This window comes from Crocuta crocuta, unplaced genomic scaffold, assembly GCF_008692635.1.
Source record: "Crocuta crocuta isolate KB4526 unplaced genomic scaffold, BGI_CrCroc_1.0 scaffold3, whole genome shotgun sequence".
Lineage (NCBI taxonomy): Eukaryota > Metazoa > Chordata > Mammalia > Carnivora > Hyaenidae > Crocuta > Crocuta crocuta.
In genome coordinates this window covers 3,592,161-3,604,194 of record NW_027529934.1, presented here as the reverse complement: position 1 = coordinate 3,604,194, position 12,034 = coordinate 3,592,161, and the positions used below count along the sequence as shown (strand labels likewise).

The following is a 12,034-nucleotide window of genomic DNA, read 5'->3' as shown; positions in this document are numbered from 1 at the left end:
TTTTTTTTTTTTTTTTTTTTGATGCAGTCATATATTAAACTGAGACATTTGTCCTGTAGTTGATAGAGGGACACCTTCAAGAAGCTACACTTAAAAGTTATATGAATCTACAAAATCAGCATTTTGCTTAATTTTTCAAATTCAAGAAAGTAGAGCCAACTCTACCTCAGGGGTCATTTTTTGTTTTAAAAATAAAGACTCTAGGTTCAGAAGGAGCTTCAAAAATTATTTAAACCAGTAATTATCCTTTTAATTATAGATTAGAAACCAGAGAGGTGAAATGCCTTGTCCAATGTCATATAGTAAATCAGAAGCAGAACTAAACTCTGATTTATAGTACCATCCCTCTCCTATATAATCAATTGTTTGCAACTGAAGAAGGAGCATGTGAAATGCAAATTTACCCATGTTGGTATTTAGAAGTACACACAGATAGGTTAAAGCATCAAGCCCTAAAACTACTGGCTAAGTAAGGGAAGGGGGTGTTCAGGATATCTACAAATCAAGAGTTTTCTCTGTGTTGTCCCGGAGTTCCTGAAATGTAACAGGTGTCATCTTGCAGCTTTCCCCACAACTTAGCAATGCTCCTCACTCCACCAGTTCTGTGGCTTGTAGCCCTTAAGTCATGTGTGATGCCTTCCTGTCCTTTCTTGAAGACATTCAACTAGCCACCAAGCTTGTCAATGTCTGCCCTTTCACTTCCATTTGGCCGACAAAACATGTTTATTATTCATGTGCAGGGTAACCCACAACTCATAAAAATGCTGTTCAAAAGTTTTTAAGTAGTTAGATTGGAACTTGGAAATAACTGAAGTGATGCTCACGTGCCCAGCTTTTTAACCAAATACTTGTTAGTAAATCTACTGGGTGGAAGAAGCACAAAACTCATAAAATAGCTTTAGCTTTAAGTCTTGGAGCAAAGGTCAGGTGGACCAGAAAAAGAAAACAGGGGCGCCTGGGTGGCTCAGCTGGTTGAGCATCCGACTTTGGCTCAGGTCATGATTTCACAGTTCGTGAGTTCAAGCCCCGCGTCAGGCTCTTGTGCTGACAGCTCAGAGCCTGGAGCCTGTTTTAGATTCTATGTCCCCCTCTGTCTCTCTCTGCCCCTCCCCAGCTCACACTTTGTCTTTCTCTCTCTCAAAAATAAACATTAAAAATAAAAGATAACAGAGACATTCCAACGAAAATATGAAATTCTTCCTATTCAGCATCTTCTTCCATATCCCAGCACCAAGTGGAATTCAAGTGGTGTGTGGATTAGTACACCCTTTCACACGAACTCCTGCCCAGGCTTTCCTCTCATGGCATGCTCCGTGCTAAATCACAACCTCTGTCCTTGAACTTGCTGCTCTCAGCCAGGCGGTACAAAGAAAACATAGATATTTAACTACTTAAAATACTGTGTGAATGACCAAAAGTCTCCTACTCCTCCTGAAGGCACATGTACCTAGGAAGTAGCAGCTTGTTTGAAAAACTGAGAACTACTTATCTAACAATAGAGATTTAATTATATATACATTGTATATATATTTGTATGTATACATACATACATCAATATGATGGAATACTATTACATAAGCATTTTAGATGATGTATTCACGGAAAGTTTAAGTATATAAGTAAACGGGTATATTAAATTTAAAAAACAAGCTACAAAACAATAGAATTCTAATTTTAGATGTATTTTTTAAAAAGATTGGTGAGAAAATATGACAAAATATTTTAGTGATTTGCCTCTCCAGTGGAGAGATGTTTATTTTCACCCTTATACTTATGAACCTACATGAATAGCTAGCTAAGTGGTGCATTTTAAATAGATGACATGAAAACATTCGCATGTGTTGGGGCAGGAAGATGAAGCTATGCAGGCCAGTCCTCTCTAAGAGTCCGCCTACGTCCTTTACCCACAGCAGAAATGTATTATACACCAGAGAGCAATGGACTAGAAATCAGGAATCCCGGGTTAAGGGCCCTGAGGAATTCACTTGATCTTATCTAGAACAGAGGGTTGGAAGAAGGTTAGATCTGAGGGCCTCTCAGTTAAATTTAGCTCTAAACTCTACGATTTTGATACTCAAGGATTTCCTAAAATAGTGATCCTCTTAAAGGACAGCTCCTTGGGAGATCTCATTCAAAGTACTTATGCTGCCCTTCCCAGATTCAAATTCACTGCTCCACTCCCTTCCCAACCTCCCCATACAGAGCCGCTGTCACCTTCAGAAGTGTGCTCTAGAAACTTGAGGAAGAGTGTAAGTCCTTAGAAACTTTAGAAAAGTGAAAAAAAACAAAAACAAAAACAAAAAACCACAGTCTCGTCATCAAGTATAACATTTTGTACATTTCCTTTCAGTCTAAAGCAAACAATGGATTACATCATTTCCCTGTCCAAAATTCTGAAATGGCTTCTCACTGACCATTAAATAATGTTTAGATGCCTTGCTTATTCAGGCATGTATATATTCAGGCCTCCATAGTAAGGTCTCAACCGCTCATATTCATTCACCCAACATACATAAGCAGCACGAGCTAGGCACTATGCTGTGCACTATTCTTCCACATAACTTACTTGCTAGATGCTAAATCATGTGAAACTAAAATCAAGTTTAGCATAGTTAATCCTTTCATTATTTTAGTATCATTTTGCTCAAGGATTTAGTATTCTATGTTCTTTAAATTTTTTTTTTTTAATGTTTTATTTATTTCCAGGAGAGAGAGAGAGAGAGAGACAGCGTGAGCAGGGGAGGGTCAGAGAGAGGGAGTCACAGACTGAAACAGGCTCCAGGCTCTGAGCTGGCAGTCAGCACAGAGCCCGACGCGGGGCTCGAACCCACGAACCGCGAGATCATGACCTAAGTGAAAGTCGGACGCTTAACCGACTAAGCCACCCAGGCGCCCCTGTTCTTTAATCAGATAGTAGGAAGTACGTATTCCTTAGTCTTATAAAGCCAGTATCTGTTCACAGCTCAAGACCCAAAATGGCTGGCGAGCCGTCAAGTCTCACTTTCCACGTATGAACGCTGCCTTGCTCACAGGAGGCACGTATCGCAGTAATGACAGTTGCAACAATAAAGCAGCAGCTAACGTTTACTGACTGCTTACCATATGTAAGGACTGTTCAACATTTTACGCGAATTATTTTAAATTTCCAAACAAACTTATGGAGAACTTAAGTAAGTTCTTAGGATGACTTTGGAGGAGCAAGAATATTGCATTTGTGTGTCCAGGGAAGAGGCACATCTGACCCAATTAGCTCAAAGAAAACTGTGAAAATTAATGAAATAGTTTTATAGGGTCTAACAACAAGCCCTAAGGAGCTCTAAAGAGAGCCACACCCCAAGCCTCTGCTCATAAAGGGTTCCCACTAGAATTGAGCAGAGGGCTGCTGAGATAATTCTATTTAATATAATCAATGGCTAACATTATTTATAAAGGCACCTTTTATTCAGTGAGAGGTCCAAAGTGCCATCGCCAGCGTAGCCTAGCCCATCGAAAGCTACCATGCTATGCCTGTTTCCTGTATCACTGCTGGGAATATGCACCGGGTGAATCGTACCACTACTGGGGGCAAGGTGGTGGTGGGTGGTCCCTGAAGCTACCAGATAAGCATGGTACATCTTCCTGAGCATCAAAGGTTTTCATACATGTGGGAGGGGGTGGGATATTGTTTTACTATTAAGGGAAACAGATCTATCATGGACCACAGTGTAAAATTTGCATGGGTTTACAAGATAAAAAGACTGCAGAGAAACTTCAGGACCAGATTTCACTCATCCCCCGGGGCACCCATTTCATATCACCACTGCAGTCAGAAATACTCGGGTAGAAAAGTCTGAGAGGCACTTCATGAAACAGACAACGTGTATCCCTTTATAGGTTTCTGTGAACTTGCTCAACTAAGGAGTCTAAGAACTAGGTTCTTTGGTTTTATGCTGCTTTGAAATCCCTCTCAGTTTTCTGCCAGAGTCCTTAACAATAAATAATGACTGACACACTGCTTCAAATGTGGATTGCCACAGTGTTTGATGGGCCCCAATCTGAGTGAGGGAACCCAGGCAGCTCCAAGAGACCCAAGCAGATCCCAAAGCCAATCACTTCGCACTCTTCCCTTGGCTTGCTATTCCATCCAGGAGGCATGGACCGACCAGCATCCGACCTCACTGCTGGTTTTCCTCTCGTGCTGTCAGCCTCAGTCTACTTCTTGTGCTCCCCATTTCCTTCTCCATCTGTCCTCGATCTGCCCCTCTTCTTTCTCCCACTGACAGCTGGCTTCTTTTCCTCTCCCCTTCCTTTCTCCTTCTTCCCTCCCCTTGGTTGTCAATTGTTTAAGCTTTCTGATGACACTCAGGCCTAGAGAGACTACTGATCACAATCTAAGAAAAGCTGCTTCTGAAAGGATGAAGGCACGTAGGCTGAAATGCCACCTTTATTCTGAGTGGGCCAGTAAAGAAGGATAACAACTTTGAAACGGCTTTTTTTTTTTTAAATTTTCATGGAAATCTGAAAATAAAGACACCAAGCAGGTTTGAAATCCATCCCCTTAACAAAACAGCTTGAAGCTCTTCAGAATGACTTTATATTAAGCAGGGACTCATTAATTAATGTGAAGCTGACATTATGACCAACTGACCTTGATTTTCACAGATGACTCTAAAATACAACAAAGAGCTCTGTATTTAGGTAAGATACAAAGAAGAACTTCTTAATGGTGAGAGATTTATGTTATTATAGTAACTGGAGTAAGCACTTGTGGAATTTCTTCTCGAGGATTTTCAAACAGAATTGTCTTTTTCTTTTAATAATCAAAATGCAGGATTTTGGCTGCCTTTTTAACATTCTTCAAGGACCAATCATTCTTGTATTAAAAAGTAATGATATATTCTGAAATTGCGTTGCCCAATAAGAAGCCTGAGATTGTGACTCAGTCAAAACCACTGCTCTAAAACTGTGTTCCTTGCAAAATCTACACAAAAACTTTCAGTATAAACCAAGAGTACTGATTTATATACAAAGCTACGTGACTACCACAAACACTAGGGATATGTATCTAATGCCAAGAGCAGAGAACATGAAGAAATAGCAAATAAATTTGTGAGGCTGTTTTTAAGTATCGCACAGTGAAGCTTAGAAATCCCATTAAACTCCTACCTTGAATTTTTTAAATCTCTGGGGGAAAAAACAGTTTAAAGGATAAGTTTACCATTGTTGTGTCAATTTCCAAACTACTTTTTCTATAAAAACCAACAGGTGAAGTTTCTGCACCTGCTTCCCCCTGCTACTACACCCTGCACTTGAAATTTCCAGGGTGATAAAATTGTACCTTTATTCTCCACAAGTGCAGTAATAGTTACTATAGGCATGAAGCAAAGGGATGGAGAGGAGGACTAAACTGTTCCCTAATAAACAAATTCTCTGCTTATTCCCACAAAAACTCAAAAAGAGATGGTGTTATCAAAGAATCCTGAATTTTTGTCTTTGAATCAAAGATACGTATGGACAGGACTCTAGTCACTCCACCATTTGACCCTGGCTGAGTATGTCACACTGAGCTTACTCTGAAAATGAGGACAGCTGGGACCTCTAACATTCTTTCTACCTGTAATTTTACGATCCTCAAAAGTGTTTTCAAAAGCGCTCATGCGCCTTTCTCAAAACTTCTTCTCCCTTCATTAACCTAAAATGCCCAAAGAATGGGATTACACTAAAATGACTAGCATTCCTCAAACTTCCTTCTCCTTTCTATCCACGGTCACTACTCCCTTTCCCTAAGAGACCTGGTGACAAACGAGTTGAATCAGGGTCACTCGACATAACCATCCTCATCTTTTAATGTAATGGAGACACAGAATTGGCTCCAGATTAGATTTCAATCCATCTAAAAATTTTTAAGGACATCATATATGTGAGAGCAGTTTAGTAAAATTCTAGAATTCTCATTTCAGCACTATCAATTCTCATATTCTGACACAATATAGAATCTCAGTGATTCATACTAATGATTAGAACTATCATATTTCACAAGTGAATAAACACGTTTAAATAAAACAATAAAGATATCACAACATAAAATGTGCTTTGCTTACCTTTGTCCTACTCGTGTTTAACACCTCACAGAACACTCTTCAACAAGCCAAGGTATTTTTCAGTAAAATAATGCTGCCTTGGTAACCCATGCTTGCTAAGATAGAGTAAGAGAGTTTTACAGTCCTTATGATCATCAGTCAACTCCCTAAGTCTCCCTCTTATAGCCAAAAATAATAATGTTAATCTGACCCCAAAATAAAACTTGCTCCTGAAAAATACAGGCGCAAAAAACCCAGAAAGCTTGGACTTAAGAAATCATAAAATATCTATACCTGCATGAGAAGTGAAGGAAAAGAAGCAAAGTATACACTTGCAGACTTGAGGAGGACTGAAAGACACTGGAGAAACCATGCAATCCCAGCATTACTGAAATCATGACATACACTAAGTACACACAGAGGCCCTGTCTTTTAGGGGCTACACAGTTTAAACCACATACATGCATTTGCTAAAGACAACTCAAAAATAACCAAAGAAAATGCTAAGACTATGCTGGAAATTTATAGAATTTGAAAAAGCTAAAATATGCATGTCAAAATTTTACAAAGATAGAAAATGGATGTCAAACTGCTGCTTTAAATAAAGACCAACCTTTCTACAAAGCTTCACAAAGATGAATCACCTTGCATTTTAAGCAATTTGGTACACTCAACATCCCAAATTCAGAATTTACTTTTCTTTAAGGGTCTGTTACTATTATACTGCTTGATAAATAAGGGAGTCTGACACTCTACATTCAGTTTCTTTGATGGGTTTGATGTCTGATGATATCACTTGATTCTGTTCCCTGGTTTTTCACCAAGGGAGACCCACACAGGTCATGTCATCCTTCCCCTTTACCCTTACTAACAGCACAGGTGCCCAGGCCCATTGCAAAACTGTCCAGACAATTCCACAACCTCCTCTGGCAGTATCTTCTACTGTTGCTATCTTCCTTATGGGATACAGTACGAAATACAGGAAATTTTCTTAGTTCACATATACAGAAATTCTATTTCCTTTATTAATTTTCAGAATAAGTATTTAAATATTTCTCCCACTGGGGCGCCTGGGTGGCTTAGTCAGTTAAGCGTCCGACTTTTGCTTAGGTCATGATCTCGCGGTTCGTGGGTTCGAGCCCCGCATCGGGCTCTGTGCTGACTGCCAGCTCAGAGCCTGGAGCCTATTTCAGAGTCTGTGTCTCCCTCTCTCTGAGCCTCCCCTGCTCACGTTGTCTCTCTCTCTCTCTCTTTCTCCCCTAGAAATAAAAAATAAATAAATAAATAAATAAATAAAATAAATATTTCTTCCACTTTCTTAACTATTCCTTTTTAGTAAGTAGAATCTTAGAAGCTTCATTTCTTTTCACTCTCAAAGTTCTAGTAACTGTGGAACTCTTATTAAAAGATTATATAAAACTCAATGAATAAGTTGCAATGAAATTGCAACAATTGTTGCAAATAAAGTATTTATGTAAAAGTCAAACCAACATTTAGATGCTGGAAGAATCTGTCATATAAATGATATAGCACTGTATCCAAATATCAGAATGATGGAACAATTTTAAAGGTGCAGATCCATGCAATACATTAAAACAATAATCAGTAATAAGTATACTTTGGGGGCAAGGGGAGAGAACAATTTTTTAGTGTCACCAGGTTTTAAAAAAAATCGTTTTTAAACATCTGATTTTAAGGACTCCAATTCTCATTTTTAGAAGAGAAACATAAGTAACACAAGTACATTAGCTTTTACAGTAAAAGAGAGATCTTTGGTGAAGAAGACAATATAAAAATTAAGCCACAATGGCCTTAGAGAGGAATACAGAAAAGTTTTTAAAAAAATCTGATCTATCATTAGTGACATACTTGGACCAAGGAAAAGAACATCTTTCTTCTGCAATGAGCATTCACGTCAGCTAGGGCATGGAAACATTAATACTGTGTTCCTACACAGACAGTCTTTCCCTGCAGCATCTGTTGCTAATTGAAAGGGACTAGAATTACAAAATTCTAGTCAATTTCTCTCACCAGTGCTTGCTGTGTATAAAGATTTTCTACGCAGGGGCTGAGCATTAGTCTTCCACTACAGCTGATGACTAAAGAATAAAGAGAAAGAAACACAGAAGAAAGCATTTCTTTTTAACCCAACAATATATGGAACTAAATGATGAGAGGAGAAACAGCTAAGCACATCTTTTGTTAGTCTGATAAATTACAATTATGTAAATACAACTAGTCACCTGTAGATTAACCAACTGTGTTCTGTTGGGATAGGCTCTTTTTTACATGGATCTTCAAAATTAACTAACAACACTATGCCATTTATGTCTCTTATTTCACAGGAGGTACTTAATAAAAGTTTGTCTAATAAACAGATCCTCCTTGTGTTCTGTGGCAATGCTCATTCAAGGCATTCCAAGCTCTTACTAAGGCCTCATCACATTCATTTTCCATAAGTCCCATTGAGCACAGGGATCTCCATCTAGCCCTTTCGTACTTTTATATGTGGTAGGCTAGAAAGTTTCAAACATTATCTAAAGCATACTTTGGCTGCTGGATGAAACACAGATGAAAGCACGGTGAGAACGGAGGTCGGTCAGCTGATGACTACAGCAGTCCAGGCAAGAGGTGATGGTGGCTTAAAGAGGGTGGCATAGCAGACGCCTTCCAGTGCACTTCTCTGCAGAGTGCAATGGCCACGGCAGTCTGTTCTGACCTGGGCACCGTATGGCAAGGGGGAAAGCTGAAAAGCCCTGGGAACCGGAAGAAGACAGGACTGGGAGGTAACTCATGGCTTCCCACACCCCTGTTCGATGTGAGGAATCCAGGCAGACAATCGCACAAAATGTACTCCAAATGTAAGCTGGCTATAATATCTCTACAATATCTGGCTGCTAGTCTGGTGAGATAATTAGTATCAGTTTGTATTGTTTTTTAATGTTATCAAAACCAAATTCATTTAAGTGCATTGTAGGACATCAACACTACTTAGTTTTGCCAAGGGTATTATCTTAGATAGAGAGACGATTTTTTTTTAAGTTTCCTCAAACAAGACAAAATGTCGCAACTGAGAATAAAACTAAAAGCCATATCAGCCTTAAGAATGAAATCTCATTTTAGCTCCAGGTTTGGATTGTTTCCCTAATACCTATAAGCTAAATTATCAAAGTTTAGACATTTAAAGTTTAAAAGTCTTAAGGTACACAACTGTTGAAAGAACATATATTTTAAATGGAAGATCTGGACAGAAGGTACTTGCCTAAGGTCTCATGTCTCTTAGGCAGATCTTAACTCTCACTAATAGACTAGCCAGATCCTGGAATTTGCATGCTGTAGCCTATTACTTCAAATGAGCATTTTGCTCCTTTTTTTCCTGTTTTATCCTACTTTAGAAAATGTTGGCTGCCCACTTCTCTATTCTCCATTCCATTAAGTCCTCCAACATTGTACTCAATTGATTATTCAAATGTCATATCTGTTGAGGAGGGCATGTGAACTACTTAAAAGTTGTATCACATGACTCGAATTCATTAGAATATTATCCAGAGAAGGTTGGTGACCGAGGCCACACTTTCCAGAGAGAAGAGTCTGCAGCAGCTGGGGCTCCAGCCCGCACAGCACCACACGGTGACAGAGACGGTGACAGGAGAAGTGTGCTGCTCCACCTCACGCGGACTTGTTTCTGTGGCTCATCCCAGGTTCTAGGCATGCTTCCTGCCAACCACCTCATTATTAACCCATTGGTTTTCAGGGATTTTAATTACCTGAAGCCCTGGGCCAATTGTATCATGGGGACTTGGGACCTAAGGAGAATTTAGGCTGGGCTTGGCAAAATACTTAATTCTGCTTTTCTACCACTACCCAGCTCTAATTTATCATTGCGGGGGTGACCTGGCAACCATGTTCTAAGCTGTCCTGCAATTATCTGCGTAAGTTGGGTCAAAACTCCTGGATTTAACTTGATTCAGCAGTCCAGAGCCAAGAATTACCTGTTCGAGGGAGTTTATAGGTATCATTATGCTACCGTCTTCTTGTGAGATAGAATAAGAAATGGGTAACTACCATATGACTTCTGGTTGACTGATTATAATTATAATTCGGAGCTCTATACAATCTTGCTTACTCTCTCGCCCTGCATCTCTAGTAGGGGAAAAAAACCAACAGCATGCTCCATTTTCCATTGATCATATCACAACAACTCCATTCTGAATAGCCATCGGGTGTCACAGTGTTACCCAACCAAAGCCATTAAAGTTGATTGATGAGAAAAAGGCTAACTGAAATTGTGAACATGACAGACGCAATTACCCCCACCCCCATTGCTGTTGCCATGTTAGGCAGGCAGAGCTCTGTGCACTGCTATTAAAAGGGGCTTAAGGAATCCCATTTGCTTTGTCATCAATTTTTTAAAACCTTAGCATTTTTAAACATTTACTTGAAGGGAGCATTTGTGAATAATTGTTCAGAAGGAGTAAGCCCTGGTTACTTCAGGGAGATTCAAATTGACAAGACTTTATGCGGTACAGAACCTGACGATTTGGTCAAAGGAGCTAGCCAATAGCTCTCATACATGATGTTTAAGACTCAACATTACCTCTTCTGTGTTAAATATCAGATGTAAAGGGGCGCTTGGGTGACTTAGTCGGTTAAGCGTCCGACTTTGGCTCAGGTCATGATCTCACGGTTTGTGGGTTCGAGCTCCATGTAGGGCTCTGTGCTGATGGCTAGCTCAGAGCCTGGAGCCTGTTTCAGATTCTGTGTCTCCCTCTCTCTTACCCTCCCCTGCTCACGCTGTCTCTCTCTGTCTCTCTCTGTCTCTCTCAGAAATAAATTTAAAAAAACATTAAAAAATTTTTTGATTTTATTTTATATCTCATATATAATAAAATATATTTTATTTATTTTATATATATAAAATAAATATCAGACATAAAAAATAGGTCACTTTCTTTATAATAATATAGTAGTGAGGCCAAGTAATTGAATAGTTGCCAAAAATCAACTTAGATCTGAAAATAAAAAAGCAATTAGAATGCAGCTATTACTTAANCAGGGACGGATCCCGAGTTCTAGCTTCTTGTTCCTCTTCTTAAAAACAATCTGTCCAAGATAATAAAGAAAAAGGTTTGGAGCAAATAAGAGGTTAAAATTAACTTCTTTTTAATAATGTAAAGGTTGAGGTAACCCTCCATTCCCCGCTATATCAGGTAATACTATGAAACGTACAGAGGTCTTATATTTCACCTCTTCTGTATGAAAGTATTATTAGTACTTTAACTCTTATAAATTCTCTAGTTCTAATGGCTGAAGAATTTCTTCTCATGAGAAGAGCTAATGTGCTATTCAGAAAGGTGCCAAATAACAGGGACGGAACATTTTGCTATTACTCTGCCTCATTCCCACCGATAGAGCTAAATCACAATCTGTCCTGATGAGAAGTATGATTTCCGAATGGGTATATTTCAGTGTGGAGTGACCTTAATGCAGAGGTAAAGGTAACTGGCCCATCACCAGGGGACTTGTGAGAGACCCAAGATACCTCCTACCCAGGGATGGATCCCAACTTCTAGACCTTCAAGCCAGTATAAAGCAACTCTTTAATCTTTCCATCAGGAGGGGCCTGCCTGAAAAGGTAAGATTTGAGTTGACTTGAAGCTCTTTTTACTTATCCTAATATGACTATACTCGTGGCATAAACTTCATCAGTATAGAGATGAAGTGCATCAGAGAATTTCCCTCAGTGTACAATTTTCACTTTTCTACAGCAAACCTGAAAAGTTACTGGTTCTCCCAAAGAAGGTATAGATTTGGTCTTAATGACGATAAGAACTAAAAGCAAAGGATTATATAAGTACTTGCTAATCATTAAAGGAAAATGATAAAACATCTATTATGTACAAGAGAGTTACTGTTGATGTTTTGCTGAAGGGTAAATCAAACAAAAGAGTTAGTGTCTAAAACATAATGTTTAA

The 12,034-nt window shown here is 39.0% G+C and overlaps 1 protein-coding gene across 4 annotated transcripts in view; it reads right to left on the bottom strand.

Annotated features, from left to right (window-relative positions):
• Nucleotides 1–12,034, bottom strand: part of RPS6KC1 (ribosomal protein S6 kinase C1) — a 186,172-nt gene that overhangs the window by 13,897 nt on the left and 160,241 nt on the right. The window contains exon 13 of one of the 4 annotated variants that reach the window (XM_077763206.1): nt 11,109–11,162. The exons of the other annotated variants lie outside the window; for them this stretch is intronic. Coding sequence (XP_077619332.1) covers nt 11,152–11,162 — 11 coding nt within the window. The 3' untranslated portion in view covers nt 11,109–11,151. Of the gene's footprint in view, nt 1–11,108; nt 11,163–12,034 lie in introns of those variants that run through there. 4 annotated transcript variants of the gene reach the window in all.